A 17796-nucleotide genomic window follows, 5' to 3' on the forward strand; every position below is an offset into this window, starting at 1 on the left:
CCTGTGCTGTTTTCTCTCGCTACCAAGAAGCTGTGGCTCTAGCCCTAGGTGATGGGAACACATGCTATCTAGTTTGGGAGCTTCTTTCCACATGCTAATTTTATATCTGTTAGTCTACTGATTATACTGAACTTCTCCCTGAGTATCTTACCATAATTGAAAAGAAAATCTGATTCTTGAAACTATTTACTCTTAAAATAAGGAAGTTCTTCTATTTTAGCATAATGGCCATTTCACATCAAAATGTACCACTAATTTATCCTCCAGTACAAAACTGAGCTCTTAAATACATAGAGCCTAGTAATATTTCCCTTTTCTTTATAAAAGACTAATGCATAACAAGGAAAGTAGGGTTTGGGGCTACACACACACACACACTAGGCAGATACAAATCCTCTCTCCTTTTTCTCCCCACCCCAGGCTTTGTTCAGCTCAGAGCTGCTGGTGCCAATGGCTGAGAAAAAGGTTTGAGTGCACCTGGATAAACAAGCAAACAGGAACTCGAGCAAGAACATGAATCACTCTCCGACACTAGGCTGCCCTTTGTTTCTTTCCATGGGTCTCAAAAAGTACAGGCAGTGCCTGCTGAACAATCCCAGCTGACATTTGTTTGTTCACAGTAGATCCACAGCGGTTCCTGGGGACAGCCAGATCCCTCATAACAGCACAGGGGCTCACGATGGCAAAGGTATTGAGGGTCCCGGCTCCTGCTGACTCCAGCAGCCTTTCTGTGAGAGTGGACGCATAAATACCTCTGAAGTTCTGGACTTAGCACTGATTGAAAAACCTACATCCTGAGCAATCAACCCAATCCAACACCCAGACAATGAAGCAGAATGAAACAAATGTTGGAGCAGCAAAAACCAAAGTCACGGGCTTGGTGCGCGTGATTCATCTGAGTCAGCCCCATCTCCATCTCCCATTACCAGTATGGTGACCAGCTGCTCGTGGCCAGGAGGCACTGGGGAAGCGAGCACCTCTTTGCAGGGCTCTGCACCCACTGGAACTTGTGGCAGGGCACACGGTACCTGTGCCGAGATCCTTCCCCAGCCCGCAGACCCATCGATCTCTTGGCCCAGAGACAGGCAAGATGCACACAAGGAGTTGAGGCTGGATTTGTGTCCCGGGAGCCAGGCAATCCTCGGTGCTCAAGCAGCGGAGCTGATCACAAGCTAGATTGAAGCACGTGCACCACCGAGATTCCAGGTTGGATGACCGCAACCCCTCAATTTTGTGAAGGATAAACAAACGAGTGTGATGTTTGACACCTCCTGCTCTAAGCAGAGAGGGGGAAGTTTAGGCCACAAAGAAATCAATGTGTTTTGTACAAGGGTTTTTTTCCCTGTCTTTAAATTCTCCTGGAAGACAGCCACCTCCCTCCAAATACTCTCTAGTAGCCAGACACCACAGGTACTACAGTTTAAGTTCAAGAAATAACATTTTGAAGGACCCAGAAGAGTTGTTAAGAAAGCAGGCATAAGAATTGCGATGGATATCGAGTAAAAAAATGTCACTAGTGCAATTTTTACACAGAGTGTGTGTACACATATGCATACGAGTGGGGTTTTTTTTCTGTGTGGACTCCTGCAATACTGGGCTCATGCATGAGCTACCCCTCCTGCGGTCAGTAAGGAGTAGGTAGGATACGTGTGTGTGTGTGTATGACCACTACAGCAGTTACTTTCCCAATAAACCTCTATTCCATGGACTTTTATCAGACCTCTTGCCTGTGCTTTGCTAAGCACTGCAAAACAGATGGTAAGAACATGGTGGCAGTGGTAAGTGGGGTCCCTCCCTCTCTGCAAGAACCCAAGCTCTAGCCAATGGTGCTCTCTAAGTACCAATACCAGGTACAGGCCTGACCAGCTCCAGTCCCGCTTTTTGCTATCAGCAAGGACAGCCATTCCCAGAGATAAAGGCAAGGGGGAGAGGAAACATTTGCAAAGAAAGCTGCAGTATCTGCAAAGTTGTTTTTTAAAAAGTTTCAGAGAAAGTAGTATTCTGGCAAAAATCCTGTTCTGCAGAGTTGGGCTCTGCATTGCTCACGGACTGCTGAGGAAATTGAATAAAGAGAAGGAAAAAGCACCTGTTTAAATAAAGGTGCAGGAGGGAGAAGGTGACGCCTGGAACGAAGCCAACCTCAGCGCAGCCACTTCTGGCACTGCCCAGGGCACTGGTAACGTCTTAAGTGCTGTGCTGAATTTATGCATTCATTCTGGTCCTGTTAACCTGCACACAAAGCACGGAGCAGGCTTTCAGCAGCCTGCCATGCTGGCAGATCTCCTCGGTGCATTATGGAGAGTGCTCTTAACCAAAAGAACTCGCAATGCTTGTGTCTTTGCCTCACGGAGGGGACTTGCTGAGAACTCAGAGTTACTCTGGAACTTCAAAGTTGAAATTTAAACACACTTTCCAAATCCCTCCCTTTAAAGTACCACAAATCCCAGCCTTGCTGCAGGGTCTGGTCCAGAGAACTTTCAGGGCTGTAGCCAAATCCAGACCCTCACCGCCCCCCCCCAGCCTTCCACTCCTAAGCCTGACTTTGGGCTTAGCCATCACACTCTCGCAGCCAGCTCTGGTGAGGGTCTGTGGAGACCTACCTGTCTATCCAGGGACGTAGCACTGCCAAGCTTGAAGATCCCAGATCACGAGATGGAGTTCCTTAAATCATGAGGTTTGATTTTAAAAAGCAGTGATAGACGTTGAATTTTGACATACGGTTTTGGTTGTTGAATTGCCCTTGCATCTCCTTGTTATGTGACAAAGATCCTGTTCACTCTCCAGTAGCTCATTAGGGGTGATGGTTCAAGCCTGGGGCACCATCCCTGCCTGACAACTCATGTTTGAATTGTCCTGTGTAAGATCCAGCTTTATAGGAGGTGCAGAAACTAAAATTACTCCCTTCCCAAAACCAGGACACTATGCTAGGAGGACAAAAGCTAATCTGAGAGATACACAGCAGGGTAGATTTACATCTATGTCAAGTGCAGAATCAGCCAAGACGTTATTGCTCAGCTACAGCTGTGTGCAATAGACAATGCTCAGTGGGATCAGCCACCATGCAGGGCTAGGAGTCCTCACCCCACACCGATGGCTGCATGACACTGCTGCAGGGGAATCCAGTGCTGGAAGAAATTAATGCCAGGCACACAGTTCAGATACACTCTATAAGAGTTTACTTCTGCTTTCTCCTCCAAGGTCATCCATCCTCTGTCACAGAGTCCAAACACACACCACAGTACCCAGATTTGTAATTTGTATTTTATTTTCATTCTTTTTACAAGCAAGAAAATCCCTGGATTAAAACAATCAGAATTAATCACACACCCCAAAGAATTCACCAGGAAATGGCTGTCAGGATGAGCAGGATGGCTTGGGCTGGGTTTAGTCCTGAAATGCAACTTGAGATTTGCCCCAACCCACCAAGAAGTGACTTTCCAGGTGATGCATGCCCCATCATACCAGAAGCAATAATGCAGCAGCCCTGCTGTCCCTAGGGCATCTTGCACTAGTGGGATCCCTGTGGGCTGAAACAGTGGACAGTAAGGGAGCAGAGCAAGTCCTTGAAGAAATGAGAGCAGGAAGAGGGAGTAACCCAGCCAGCAAATAATATGACCCAAATTACTAACTCTGGGATGCTAACAGCTAGGGAGCCCAGGCTCTCACTAAGGACTCTGAATGAAAGCGTTTCTTCCGGTTTGATCTAGTGCCCTTGTTTTACCTCAGCCCCTCCTCAGAAAGAGGGACTCTCCATACGCAGAGTAAGCTCAAACTAGTACCATGAATTCTGCTTGCAAGTTCTTCTGGAACACTGCAAACCATCTATGAGCATTGTTACTCAGCTGGCAGGCAGACCCATGAACTATACCAGCCCAGACAGCCCTGCACAGAGTCCCAGAAAATGCGCACGACTAGTCCTGCACAGCATGGACACGTTAATCACTTCATGCCCAGCCTACAGGGCAATCCAGCAAAGACTACATTACAAAGTCCAGAAAACAGAGGGCAGAGACTAAAGTTCCCGGAGGCCTAGGGAGTTCCAGATACAGTCCTAGATGAAGGGAACATGCTGAATCAGAGATACACAGGGCTCCTATGGGACAGAGAGAGGTGGCTGAGCTGCAGAGGAAACATCACAAGGCTGCTAGGTCTGTACAGGCTCTGAGGAAGGGACTCACACCTACCTCAGATGCAGAAGACATTATAATCAGCCAGGGCCTGCTCCTCTGCAACAGGACAGGAGACAGCTAAGTTATCCTTGCACAGAGCCAAGTGCAAACACCCAGACAGCCCTGGCACCCCATGGTTCCACACTGACCTGGATGGTAGTAGTCATAGACCCTGACATGGCCTGGCTTCAGGTTGGTCACCCCAATCTCCTGCTCCAGATGCAGGACATATGTCTCAGACTTATGGCTCAGCTGGGGAAGAGGAGCAAATGACACTTCACTGATGAGCTGTTCTTTTTATTCCTCACCTAAATTTGATCCACCTGATAGGCAATAACAACTCCGTGGAGTGATAGGCAGGACTTCAAGATGAATCTTGAATATCCTGCTCTGCTAGCCCAGTTTTGGATTCTCCACACAATTCTGCCACTGCCCTCCATTCCTGCAGCTTCTCTAGTAGCACACGCGTACCTTGTCCAAGTAGAAGGCAACACCTCCTTGTGTTTTCTCAGTTCTTTTCACAGAGTGCCAATGCTGCAGCTAGGACAGGAGAGCAGAGGAAGCAATTTAGTTGGGTCTTTTGAAAAGCAGGCGTGAGGCATCCCAACAAGGTTTATCTAAGCTTGAGCAGGCAGGTTCTCATTCACTCACTTCCAAAATTATTTTGGGCTCTTACCCCTTCAGGGCCACTCAGCTCCTGCAAAACTCAAGGACAGGAACCTAGGCTACTTAGCTGTCAAGGATACGCTGAGCAAATCAGGCCAGAAGGATCACCATCCTCAAGGCACTAAGAGAGAGCCAACAGCATGTGTTCATGTTTCTTGTGGGGCAGATGGTGAGATTGCTCAAGAGGGAGACAGGCAAAACCTTCCTATGCAACCTCCCCCTCTCCTTGGGCATAGATGGTCCCACTGACACCACACCACCATCCTGATTCCAGGCTTCTTACAGACATCCTGGATTCTGGAGCCAGGACGAATCCAGACAGTAGGGACACCTCCACGATCACCATGTTGGAAGTGGATCTCTTCCCAGTGTACCTGGGGGAGAAAATAAAAAAGAGAGTCTCTCCCAGCTTCCCCTTCCCTCCACCACCTTACCCTGCGTGTAGGACCCTGAGCCAGGCAGCCCAGCCAGGACCAGGGCAAAGGCAGCCACTGCTCCCTCTCGCAGAGGGCAGATGATGGCTACACTGCTCTGAGCATCCCCAGTCCGAGGTGACTATTTGCAGTCCTTTCCCTAGCATGAACCAAAGCCCTTAGAAACACTTCCCCATCCCCAGAGACACTCGTATCTTTCCTTCTCCATCTTCCATCTGGACCTTCTGCTGAAACTGCCTGGTGCTTCCATTGCGGCCAAGAAGCACCCCTCAGCTCTCCAGCCATGCCTGACTTTCCTTCCCAAGTGGGGCAATGTCTTTAGAGTCACCTGACATGGACGTAGACAGTAACAGAGTGTGTATCATCCTCGGTGCAATTGACTGGCTCGGTTTTCACTCGCAAGGCAAAGGATGTGGAGACCTGTGGGGAGGGTGTGTTGTACCTCAGCACCATCTGCAGGGAGAGACAAAAAGGCAGAATAAGACATGGATAATTGGTTCAATATCATCTATCATACCTTTTTTTCCACTGACTACTCTAATCCTCACGATATGGACCGCAGGCAGTGACTGGATAAACCACATACAGTGAGCACACTCATCCCAGCACCCAGGACACAGGTCACTCAAATTGGAAACCTTCCATGATCCTTCCAGCTGGGGGTCCTTCTCCTCACCCTTCCCCTTGAGACTGTGCAATTCAGGCACACAGCAGTGGGACCACTATACAACATTTCCATCCTCCAATACTCTGAGAGCCATGGAAGCATCACTGTCCTCACATTTGGATACATTCTGTCTCTGAGTCTCCTCCAGCACACAGATTTATTGCATTGGAAACAGGCTGAGATTAAAGCACAGTTAATGCACATTTCCTTGCATAGAGCTGCAACAGAGAGTTTTGGTTTTGATGTGATGATGAGCAGAGGGTTGTCACAGCAAGGTCCGTGGCAACATACCCGGGTAAAGACACAACAGCTGCCGTGGGCCTGCACTGAGAACTTGCCCGGGACTTCTGTCAGTGCCGCCTCCTGCACCAACAGCCGGTTCTGGTAGGAGACTTGGAACTTCCTCCCAAAGCCTCTCTGGGACCTCACCCTCACTTCTGCAAAGCCTTTCGTGCTGTATGTCAGTGCTGCATACTTAGCCAAGGCCTGCAAGGCGACTACTGTGTCCTGAAAAGGAAGAAACAATTACATTTGCAGCTCCAAGACCTAAAGACACTCGAACTCACCGTCCTGAGGACCTCTGTATACGAGGACTCCTCTCCTCAAAGCATTCGCATATATTGTGCAGGGGTTCTTCCTCAAGCAACATCCCCTTTCCCGGCCACGAGTTAGTTACCTGTGTTGAGGCAAACCCTCCATAGGCATTCTGCTGCCTGGTGAGCCAGGCCGTGATGCCAGAGGCTGTGGCGAGATCCGACGCTGTGACATTTGGCTTGGAGAGCAGGGCCAGGAGGACATAGGCTGTCAACTCCACATCCACAGACAGTGGCTGCGACCAAGGGCTGGTGCTGGGTCTGGGCTTGGATGAGGTCTGGCTCCAGTGGATCTGCCCACCTGGGAAAGGAAGGGAGTAGATGACATTGAGGGATGTCAGGAAAGAAATCTTGAGGCCTAGGAGGCACAGTGGCTTGTGTCTGCAAAGACCATCGAGTAATACCTCTTGGCTGGGTCATCGCATCACTGGGTGAACTGCAATCCCATGTATTTTGCAATACCCAACACCCTGTATTACACACCAAGCTGATACACAAAAAATAATATGCCAATAATCTGCATACACATTACATCCCAGATGTCCAACTTCTCCATTGTCCTGTTTGCCAGGTCCTCTAGCTACCTGATACTAGCTAGGTACCCACAAGCCAGTCCTGGGGGTCAGGGACTAACAAGAAGAGGGCACCTTGCAAGCTTGCTTCCCTCTCTGGCACTCTGCAGTCCTGCATAAGAAAGCCCACTTCTCTCTGAGCCGAACCTCCACTTGGGGCACCAGAAAAGGGTGAGAGATTTGAAGGAAATCAGCACCCACACCACAGTAGTGCCAGCACATACCCTGCGTTCATAGACTGGCTGTCTAAAAACTCTCTTTGGTGAAGGACCTAGAGGGTGAGGCTACGGTCCTTCCAGGTTGCATGTAACCAAGGGCTCAGAAAGGTCACTCGTCCCTTCTCTACTGTTCACCTGGCACTGAGGTTCCCGTACCTGCTCTGATTGCCTTTCGATCAAGCTTATCAAGTAGTTCTTGCGTGCGTTGAGAGTCCTTAGCCAGGGCGAAGGTGTAGGCCAGCAGGGCCTGGGTGTAAGTGCTGACAGCTTTGGGAAGGGAAGGAGCGATGCAGCCCAGAGCCTTGCGCACCACTGTACTCTACAGAGAAGAGTTACATGGGTGTTGGTCACAGACAAACACACGAGGCAGGCAAACACTGAGACACAAGCAGAAGGATGCATTAGCATATGCCAGTACAGAAAACACCCCATACATTCACCCAGGTGTCTCTGTGCTCGAGCCTGCACTCTTCTATCACTGCAGCACCAGTAAGAAGTGTCTCCAGCCCTTACTGCAAAGTGCTTGACAGACCCCCCTGAGCTGGTCATAGGTTTCAGCAGTGCTCTCTCAATGAAATGAACGCCCTTACCGCTGGAACAACACCACGACGTCTTACTTTCCAAGTCTGAACACAACAAGAGCAAAACCACACAGTTGCAAATGCTTGCGCACAGCCTGCTGACCAAGATTACTGTGTTCAGTTCACCTCTGTGGTGCCTTACAAAGTCACTGGCATTTCCAGTTTCCCCTGAAACAGCAGTACTGCTGTTGGCAGGAGGCAGCAAACCCACTGGCCTCAGCAGCATTGTATTCCAGCATTCAGCTATGCTATTCCAAACACGAGCCAAAGGCTTGCAGTGGTTGCCTGTCCCATCTGTGCACCTACAGCACTTTGTGACTTCCCCTCTTGCAGTGGCCTCTTGATTAAGTACAGTAAGGATCACACAAGGGCTACATTTAAGATTTATTCTGACATGTGACATGCTCCTCACCTCTTTCCCTTCTAGGAAAGAGAAAAGGTAATGCCCGTGTCATCTTTGTGCTCTCTAGACAGTAGAATACTAGTGCTGGATGCAGTCATGAATTCTCAGAAATGCTCCTAGTATCTACTCATGGAGTATGAAAAGGTCCCAGGATCCAAGTGCTGCTTTTTGGTTGCTTGTCTCTTGCTAAAGCCCAGCAGAAGCACTAAGCTAAGCTTCCATAATTTCAGTAAGACCTGCTTTTCTGTTTGCTGCTCTTAAATGTAATAACTGCAAGCACCACAGTAACCTTTCTATTCTGTAATTGAATAGAGCTAAGTAGGGATTACAGCAAGTTCATTAATTTGTTCAGAGGCTCCTTTATTATTATTCCTTTCCCTTCTTAAATCTCTCACTCTCCCAGAAAGTTAAAATGGAGGTGACAGCACTACTGCTTGTACAACTACCAAACTTCAAGTGAAAACACTTGACGTACCACCTGAGAAGTGTGGATGGTTATCATACATTTTAATACTTTGTCTAGGAACAGCATGACATATTATAACCCATCTGGCTCTGGTGTCTTCTGGTGAAACTAACACAAGAACTGAGGGTGCCACTGTACTGCAAGTGTTTTCACACTTAGTGTGCTCCTCTTGGTGTTGACAATAGCAGTCCTAAGTGCATACTGTACAGAAGCATTTAGCCTCCATGGGAGCAGTCATGCACAGGCTAAGAAACTGCTCCTCTACAACACGCCATTTGTTTCTCCAGTCAATATAAACAATCTGGTTTGTTCCAAGAGGTCAAATTCCAACACAGAGTGGGGGTAGAGAGCTGTTTGCCTCGATTTTTTTGTCATGCAAACCATGCTTTAATATTGGTTCATTCAGGACAGTGTAAAACATCCCTAACCTTTCCCTGCATTTTAACCCCTAACAACTTTCATGAGACTTTTAGATATGCTTGTAAGGGAAAGTAGGATCTGTTCTGAACATCAGTGCATAGCCCTTGTAGGACATCCTCAAACCCCTTCTCAGAATTTTGACCCCCAGTGAGCGTGTATTCTTTGTAAAAGCATTTATAACCACTCAAGGACACTCTTTTCCTGGGTGCTATGGCAAGCTTTGTTTCCCACTTCATCTACCCCCAGACCTACTCAGCAATTTCCTTCATTGGAGCTAGGATAACTCTTCAAGACTTGTATTTTTACCTATTCATTGTTACTTCTGAGTGTCTTTCTTCATCCTGACAATTTGATCTAAAACCGATGGGTTAGGCATGTATGTTCAATTGAATAACTGTCTGGTTACTTTCACATCAACAAATCTGCTGCTGCAACAAAGCATTCCTCACTCCATGGACAATCTTCTGAGCTAACAATACTGTTGCCATCTTCTCCGGAGCATGAGAAATTCCATAAGGTCTCCTACCTCGTGGTAGCCTAGATTTTCTATCACCACTCTCAGAGCACTAAGTAACCCTCTGTGGAACAGTGCCTTCCACTAGCCCATCATGCAAATTGCTTTGAAGTCCTGTTTGTCTCCCTTTCAGGATTTTACTCATGGATTTAGAGCACAACCTGGTTTCTTCTCAGTAACTCTTTGCTTTCCTTCCCAAATGACAAAACTGGTTCTTAGGACTGACAACAAATGCTTCACTTATTTTCCATCAGGATGAAGGGCCTTGTCCTTTTATTTCATTTCGCTGCAGAGCACAGCATGTGTCAAATATTTGTCATTCAGTTTCATGAAAAGCCTTCTCCAAAAAAAGTCAGCCAAAACTCAACAGTTCATAGAATTACCAAATGATAGAATAATTCAGACTGGGAGGGACCTCAGAAGGTCTCTAATCCAACCTCCTCTTCAAAGCAGGGTTAGCTATGAGATCAGACCAGGTTGCTCAGGGTTTTATCCAGTCAGGTCTTGAAAATGCCCATGGTGGAGACAACTAAACCTCGCTGGGCAACCTGTTCCAACACTTAATTGTCCTTATGGTGAAAAAAGGTGACCTAAAGGACATCTGTTGCCAGAAAGAAGGTTAATTTCCATGTGTCTCCCTTTTTTTCCTAAGCCCATTGCTTTCAGTTGCAATGAAAAGCACTGCTCTTTCACTTACTTTTCTTATTTCCAGAGAACTGTGCTTCTCAAAGTTTATAGCAATCACACTTCTCCATCAAGTTGATTATTTTTTTTTACTTGTCAGTACCACAGAGTCTAGTAATTAGTTATGATCCTTAGCACTTCCAAGAGTTCCCTCTTATTGTTATTACTTAGGTGTGCAATTCCAACTGCCCTACAGCGCTCCTTTCCCAGATTTCGATGTTTTGTGAAGCTAAAACATATTAAAAAATGTCATTATGTCTACTTACTTGACTGTAGGAACAGCTACACTCACCTCTTCTCTCTAACAACTCACCATCAGCTCTCAGCTGTGTAGGGGTAGCAAGGGGGTGGGAGGATGAAGAAGGGGGAGCAGGAATGAAAAGCCAAAGCCTGGGAGATGGGCATAGTATCTCACCACGAACTCCAATGGCTCCCAGTAGTCTAACCTCATCTTCTTCCCTGCCAGCGATGTCCTCCTCAAGGGATAGTTGAGGCTTTTTCTTGAGAAGTGATAAGTTCTTCCTCCCCCACCCTATTACTTTGTCCACAAGCCTGTCCAAGATGCTCTGTTTCCTGCCTCAGTGACACCACTAAGTTCTTCAGGATTCAGATCTTAAGGCAAGAGCATGGCAAAGAATCCCAGTATTTACCTCCGGTGTCTCTCCTGCCTCTAAGTATGCAGCAGTGATGTAGGCAGCCAAAGGGACTTCTCCATCCACACCTCCCTACAAAAAGCATAAACATCCAAAAAGCTGGGAAAGTTAATACACAAAGACCTGAAGCTTTTCAGCAAAGGTCCCACCTATCCCTGGCTTGCTCCCACGCAAGAAAGCAGAACACCACAGGGAAGTGAACTAAACAATTACCAGTACACTTGGCAAGAACTGCTTTGAGTTGTCCTTCAAGGTGCTCTGGCTCTTACCTTCATGGCTGTGTGGAAAAGTTGGCCCACATTTCTGAAGCAACCGTTGGGAAGCTGGTGGAACTCCAGCCAGGCGAGAGCAGCTTGGATGGTCCTGTTGTCCAGGAAAATGTATGGCTTGGCTTGGACAAAGCATTTAACCACAAATGCAGTCAGCCTGGTTGGGGAGAGAACAGAAAAAAAGGCATGAGGAAGGAAAGACAGAAGCAGAAAGAGATGGAGTGAATGAGACAGAGGGAAGAATGAGTGGAAAGGAAGAGTCTAAGCAGAAGTTGAGGAAAAAGAAAAAAAGTGGGAGCTTGCAACTGGTGGGTCTCTCCTCACCTGTTGTGCTATTCCTAATTTGCTGGTCCAAGGACAGTTCATCCCAAGGAGAGTTGCATACCCCTGGGGTACCCTAGCCCACAAAGCGTCTGGAACACTTTGGGTCCAACAGGACAGAAAGGATTCGATGCTGGAAGCAGAAAGCTGCCCACCTCCAGGCTGTCAGAGAGCAGGTAGACAGCAGGGAGAGAGCCCAGGGCTTACCAAGTATTACCATACTCATCCTTGGTACCAAATTCACTGTAGGAACCATCAGGGTGCTGATACTGCAGCTGTATCTGGTACCCTGGGAAGCAGGATAGGACATTACTGCTCAAAACAGTATTTGCAGTGAAATCACTGTGAAGGGAATGGGGTGGTTGAGCGCTCCGGGTGGAAAGGAAATAGTCACCCAGAACTACTAGGGGGTTGGACACAGGGGAAGGCAGAGGAGCAAGGTGGGTCTGTTGTACTTGCCGTTGCGCAGGAATCCTGTTGCCCTCTCCTTGATCTCAGGGGTCAGCTGCCTCGTCTTCTCCAGGTACTGCAGCACATAGACAATGGGGGCAAACAGCACCATGTTCTGCTCCCCACAGCCGTGGGGCATCTGCACCAGGTGGTCCAGGTTCTGCAGTGCCATGCCCATGAGGTCACCTGGAACAGAGCATAGGCACCCTGACCACCTCCTGGACAGGAGGCTTGGGGAATCACCTCCTCCCACCTGTGATCCATTCCCAGCAGTGCACTAGGCAAGATGGCCCCAGCAGAGCAGTGGGGGGGCACCTCTGTCCAGCCAGCTTATCAGTTCCACTGTGCCCTCCATATGGACTCTACACATTCCCATCCTGGCAAGGGAAGCCTGTAAACAGAACATTCTCTCCCCTGCTGAGTGTTTTAGGTTATTGAGAATCAGAAAACACAGCCACATGCATGGGAAGAAGGTGGGAGCGGAGACTTGGAAACCTCAGAAAGGGTGTGGGGGGTTCTGAGTTTGAGCTTTCCTACAGCTAAATTCAAGAGATATGGGATTTGGAAAGGTACTATGATAGCTGAATTCCTTACCAGTGACCGAGATGATGGCTCTGACTGAACCTTCAACCACATTTAGAGGCAACATCAGGGACACAGACTCCTGTGCTGGATTCCCTGACAACAGTGGGGTAAGGTGTGTGGGGAGGACAAAGAGAAAGAGATTCTGATGAAAACAGCCTTTAAAGTCCCCCAAAACTGTTCAAGACTACTCCGTGCTAACACTCCATTTTTCTGTCACAGAGGTTGCGGATCACCTCAGAAACCTTGTCCCATTCCACCCTCAACTTCCTCCATCAACCTCATTGTGACTGTGCTATCCTAACAGCCTTCCTTCTAAAGAGGTTGGGAGGATTTTCTCCTGGAAACCCCTCTGTGGTCAAAGCCACTTGCTTTTCACTACATAAGTTGCTCCATCTCATTTCAGATTTCAGTTGCAGGCATGTCTTCTCAATGCACCTCGTGCTCTCAAAATCTGCTAATGGCCATGTCATACATCACAAAATTCAAGACAGGAACGGCAATCCTAAATCACGTCCTTCAGCCTCACCCTGTTCAGTAGTCTGGTTTTATGACCAGAGGTGAAAAAGGCCTCAAGCTGTCACATTAGTGTCAGGGATGTTGATGCTAAAAGATTGGACCTCCCCACATCCTCACCCAAGGGAACCTCTAGCTGGCACCACAATTAGAGTATGGTTCTGTAGCTTGGTCTTGTTGACAGAGAAAATATTTCAACAAGTAGAAAGACCCAGAAGGTGGTTAGGCAGGAAGGGGGGGATGAGCAGGGTGAAAGAAGAAAATCTCTCTACCTTTTTTGGGACACAGGATGGAGCTGTGAGCCTTTTCTACCAACACTCCCTCTGGCTGTTGGAGCACATGAAAGTAGCATTGTAATGAGCACACAGGAGAGAAACAGGATTACAAGTGGATTAGAAAGAGATACGGACAAAATCCTGGTTCAGGCTGGAGAGTCAGCTGGAGTAACATCACTATCACAAAAATGTAAATTATTGTCAATCATTTTCATTTCAGATAAGAAAACAGCACATATTTTCAGAATTTCATAACTTCTGAATGTCTGTGAAACTGATGCTGTAAGATTCAGCAGAGACCTCAGGAGCAAGGAGATAAAAGAGTGTACATATTTAAAGTGGAGGCTACCCCTCTACCTCTCACATCCATCAGCCCTCATGGCTGGGTCCAGCTCAGGCCCTGAGATTCTAGTTACACACCTTGAATATCAAGTGGTAACTTGCTATTAACCCCCACAAAATCTGGGAATTGCACACCACCCACTTTTAGGTCTAGGTAACAGAACAGCTTGTCTGACCCGGACTAGAAGGAGTTTGATGATCGTGTCTTTCTGTCCTTGGTTTGGGACAAATGGTATTTCTTCACCACAGCGCTCTTCAGTGGCCACAGCCTCTGTGCTGAGGGTGATGTTCATGAGCCCTGAAAATAACACACATTTAGGTGCATAAAACATCTTCTGAGGAAGCACTTCCCGTTAATACACGAGAAGTCACCTGTTGACAACAAAAAATTGGATCAGAGCCCTAAACGGTTCTGTACCTCCTGGCACAGCCTTGCAAGTAATCATGACCTTAGGATGAGTGCAAACAAGTACTCTCCAGTTAACAGGGCAAATAACTCCTCATTCCACATCAGCTCTTATCCCCACCTTGGTCCCATCCCTTCCAATCCCACCTCCCTGTTCTTCTCACCCAGTTGCTCAGCTGTGACACTCCACTGAAAGGTCTTAGCTTCTCCGGCACATAAGCAGCTGCTGTAGACACAGCCCTTGCATGGCTTCAGCTGGAAGTGTGCAAACTCCTCCAGGGTCACTTGGATCTGAAGGGGCAGCAGGGATGGCAGGTAGTAACAAGATAAACATCACAGGCCACAGATTTTGGCCGTCTCCTAACACCCCCCCCATCCCCTGCTTTTATTGCAGGGCCTATCAGGGGTCACCTACCTTCATGCATCGCTGCAGGTAGTTGAAGACTGTGGCTTTCAAGATGAAGGTCTCACCCTGGATCACAGAAGATGGCAGTGTGAGCTCCACAAGAAAAGGCTTGAAAACAAGCAGACTGGAGGTTGGAGCAAGTCCAAAGCCATGGCGTCCTGTGCAGAACATCCCTGCTTTCCATTCTGTGATGGTGTCAGGCACAGTGACAGTGATGTTCTTGTTCCCACTGGGGCTGAGGAGAAGCAGACAGCAACAGAAGCATTTAACCGAATCTTGCTGCACGCCGCACCAGATGACCTGGTCTGCACTCTTCTTCTCCAGTGCACCCCATCCCCTAACCTCAGACTAACCCCTAACCTCTGCTGAACTTGTAGCCCTTGTAGAGTTACAAGTAGGTCCTTGTAGAAGTAGGGACCACTGCCTCAGATGTTTACATCAACAGAACATTTTTGACAATAGGTTACATGGCTGCAAGATGCCGTCAATCACACTGAGTGCTTTTCTCAGACAGCGCCTGCCCTTTGCACATCTAAAAATGGTTTACAGATGTCAGCAGTTTTATTCTTCCTGGCCTAGGGATGGAGAACCAGACACCAGAAGAGCAACAGGATTGGCTCAGCATTAGTAGAACTTAGCAGAAGAGACAGATCCAGCCATTCACCTTCCTGTGAGACACTGACCGCTTAAATTCCAACATGAAGACAGGGCAGAGACTTGCCTTGTGCCCACATCACAACTTCTGAGAGCAGCAGACTGTTCTGTGGCTGCTACCACAGCAGACATAAAAACAGTCCTAGCTAAAGCCAGTGATATTATTTGACTCCAATAACTGGAGACATTCACTTTTTCCAGGCACATACAGGAAGGCAACACATACAACATAGACACCTTTGGCTGCTCAGATCAGGCTGGTGGACAAATGACATAGGAGATATCTGCTGGTGGGGGGTGAAGAGATGGATGTAGCTGGAAGGACAGTAGAGGTGGGAGAGGGCAGATGTGGGGACATCTAGCCTGAGCAGACTCCAGTCTCCAGACAAGAAATTCTTAAAAGTCAGAGACTGAAGATCTCCAAAATCTCCCTCAGCAGACCCTGGCTCCTCACTGAGCCTTTCTCACAAGTCACAACTCCCAGTCTTGTGAAGGACTTCTGTGGAGATCAGATTCCCCTGCATCCCAGGATACATCCTGCGCGCACAGTTTGGGAAATGCCGGCCCACGGGGCTACCACAAGCAGAGTGTAGGCAGTAAACCAAGCTGGTTTGCTGTACCACACCTGCTTTCCTATCTTCCCATGCCAGCCACCTCCCATGGATGGACAATACCTCTGTATGATCACCTAGCAGAGGAAAATGCATTAATGCAGACATCAGCTCCAATGAGAGAAACAGCCTGACTGGTATGAGCCCCATGACATATGTCCTTAGGCATCTGCCTCAGCCCCTCAGGATCTAAACTCAGTTGTATCTGCTGCCACTCCTGGTCACACTAAGCCACCCAGACTAGACCCCCCACTGCTCAGTTTACTCACCCCACAGAATACAAATCCCATATCCATGTTTTAGGGAAATGCTTGTGTACTTTCTCTTCAGCTGAAGAAAGAGATGAAAACATAGTGGGCTGATAGGTAGATGTTGACAGATGCTCTGCTGGAAATAACAAAGACCCAGTCACCACAGGGTCCTCAGGCCCTGGTTTAGAGCCGAGGACCTCCAGCCCAGCTCAGGCTGCAGGTCATCCAGTAAGCTCTTGGGAAACACAGCACTGGAACAAAAGGTGCCATCCCATATTTTAAAATCTCTTGCCTCATTTGAAATGACAGAGGTGCTTTGGGCCTTACTTGCATTTGTAGGCACCATGGGAAGGACAACCGTTCCCTCACCTCAGAGACAAGACCTGGGTTCCAGACAGCTCACTAACATCTCACAGGTAGCCTCATTTCAGGCAGCCTCACACTAGCATGACAACAGGTTCAGGGCCAGGGAATGCTATTTCTCCATTTGCAATTACAGCAAGTGCTGCCTCTTAGCTCAAATCCAGGGCTGCTTTCACCCGAAAGACTAAGCATCCCATGTAAGAAGAAACAGTTGGCAAATGCTTACTGTTATATGCTTTATGGGGCTGGGCAAACATGAACAAGGGCCTGGAAGTAAACACTCCTGTTTCCTGCAGCATAGTTGTCAATGGAGTGGTTGGACACACTCTGGGTCTCCTGATATTGGTGTTGGACATAATTTTCAACCCCATTTCCTGTAGGAAGAAAAGAACTGATGCACCAGAAGCTTCTCCTCTCCTCTCTGTCCTCTACCCTGTGCCTTCTTGTCCCCTCATGCAGTGGTGACTTGGCTGTCCTCTGGCTTGGCAAAGTATTCTCTTGCTTCATTTTAAGCAAGAGAATACTTTTTATCATCTCTTGCTGATCTTCATTCAGATCCTCAGCAATGGGCAAACAAGGTCTTCTGAGCAAATTCATCTGGCCTAAGTCAGCCAAATTTATTCTTTTTCAAACACTTGGTCATTTAGGTAATATGCCTTCTCAGCCTGCAGAGTGCAATTGCTCATGCTATGGAAATTAAACAAACTATGTGAAATCAAATTCAAGTAACCAATAATCCTTGGCTTCCTGAATCACACAACCAAAGTGCAGAAACCGCATGTCCTGGGTTTGGGTGGGATAGAATTAATTTTCTTTCTAGTAGCTGGTACAGTGTTATGGTTTGGATTTAGTATGAGAATAGTGTTGATGACACACTGATGTTTTCAGTTGTTGTCATGTAGTGTTTATACTAAGCCAAGGATTTGTCAGCTTCTCATGCCCAGCCAGCAAGAAAGCTGGAGGAGCACAAGAAGTTGGGAGGGGACACAGCCAGGACAGCTGACCCCAACTGGCCAAAGGGATATTCCATACCATATGATGTCATGCCCAGTATATAAACTGGGGGGAGTTGGCATGGGGTGGGGCAGATTGCTGCTCAGGAACTAACTGGGCATCAGTCAGTGAATGGTGAGCAATTGCATTGTGCATCACTTGTTTTGTATATTCCAATTCTTTTATCATCATGATTGTCATTTTATTATCATTATTATTTTCTTCCTTTCTGTCCTATTAAACTGTGTTTATCTCAACGCACAAGTTTTACTCCCCCCCCCCCCAAATTCTCTCCTCCATCCCACGGCGGGGGGGGC

At 47.7% G+C, this 17796-nt stretch overlaps 1 protein-coding gene across 1 annotated transcript in view; it reads right to left on the reverse strand.

Moving 5' to 3' along the window:
* Positions 1–4185: 4185 nt before the first annotated feature.
* Positions 4186–17796, reverse strand: part of LOC104836673 (alpha-2-macroglobulin-like protein 1) — a 24766-nt gene continuing 11155 nt past the window's right edge. The window contains exons 17-32 of the mRNA XM_010575376.1: positions 16713–16860; positions 16142–16259; positions 14617–14842; positions 14366–14492; positions 13972–14093; positions 13451–13505; positions 12675–12758; positions 12086–12266; positions 11038–11108; positions 6613–6830; positions 6228–6443; positions 5598–5722; positions 5119–5209; positions 4641–4709; positions 4319–4421; positions 4186–4226 (exon numbers count right to left, since the gene is read on the reverse strand). Of these exons, the coding sequence (XP_010573678.1) occupies positions 4186–4226; positions 4319–4421; positions 4641–4709; positions 5119–5209; positions 5598–5722; positions 6228–6443; positions 6613–6830; positions 11038–11108; positions 12086–12266; positions 12675–12758; positions 13451–13505; positions 13972–14093; positions 14366–14492; positions 14617–14842; positions 16142–16259; positions 16713–16860 (1995 nt within the window). The remainder of the gene's footprint in view (positions 4227–4318; positions 4422–4640; positions 4710–5118; positions 5210–5597; positions 5723–6227; positions 6444–6612; positions 6831–11037; positions 11109–12085; positions 12267–12674; positions 12759–13450; positions 13506–13971; positions 14094–14365; positions 14493–14616; positions 14843–16141; positions 16260–16712; positions 16861–17796) is intronic.

Source organism: Haliaeetus leucocephalus, unplaced genomic scaffold, assembly GCF_000737465.1.
Source record: "Haliaeetus leucocephalus isolate CR32 unplaced genomic scaffold, Haliaeetus_leucocephalus-4.0 Scaffold473, whole genome shotgun sequence".
NCBI lineage: Eukaryota > Metazoa > Chordata > Aves > Accipitriformes > Accipitridae > Haliaeetus > Haliaeetus leucocephalus.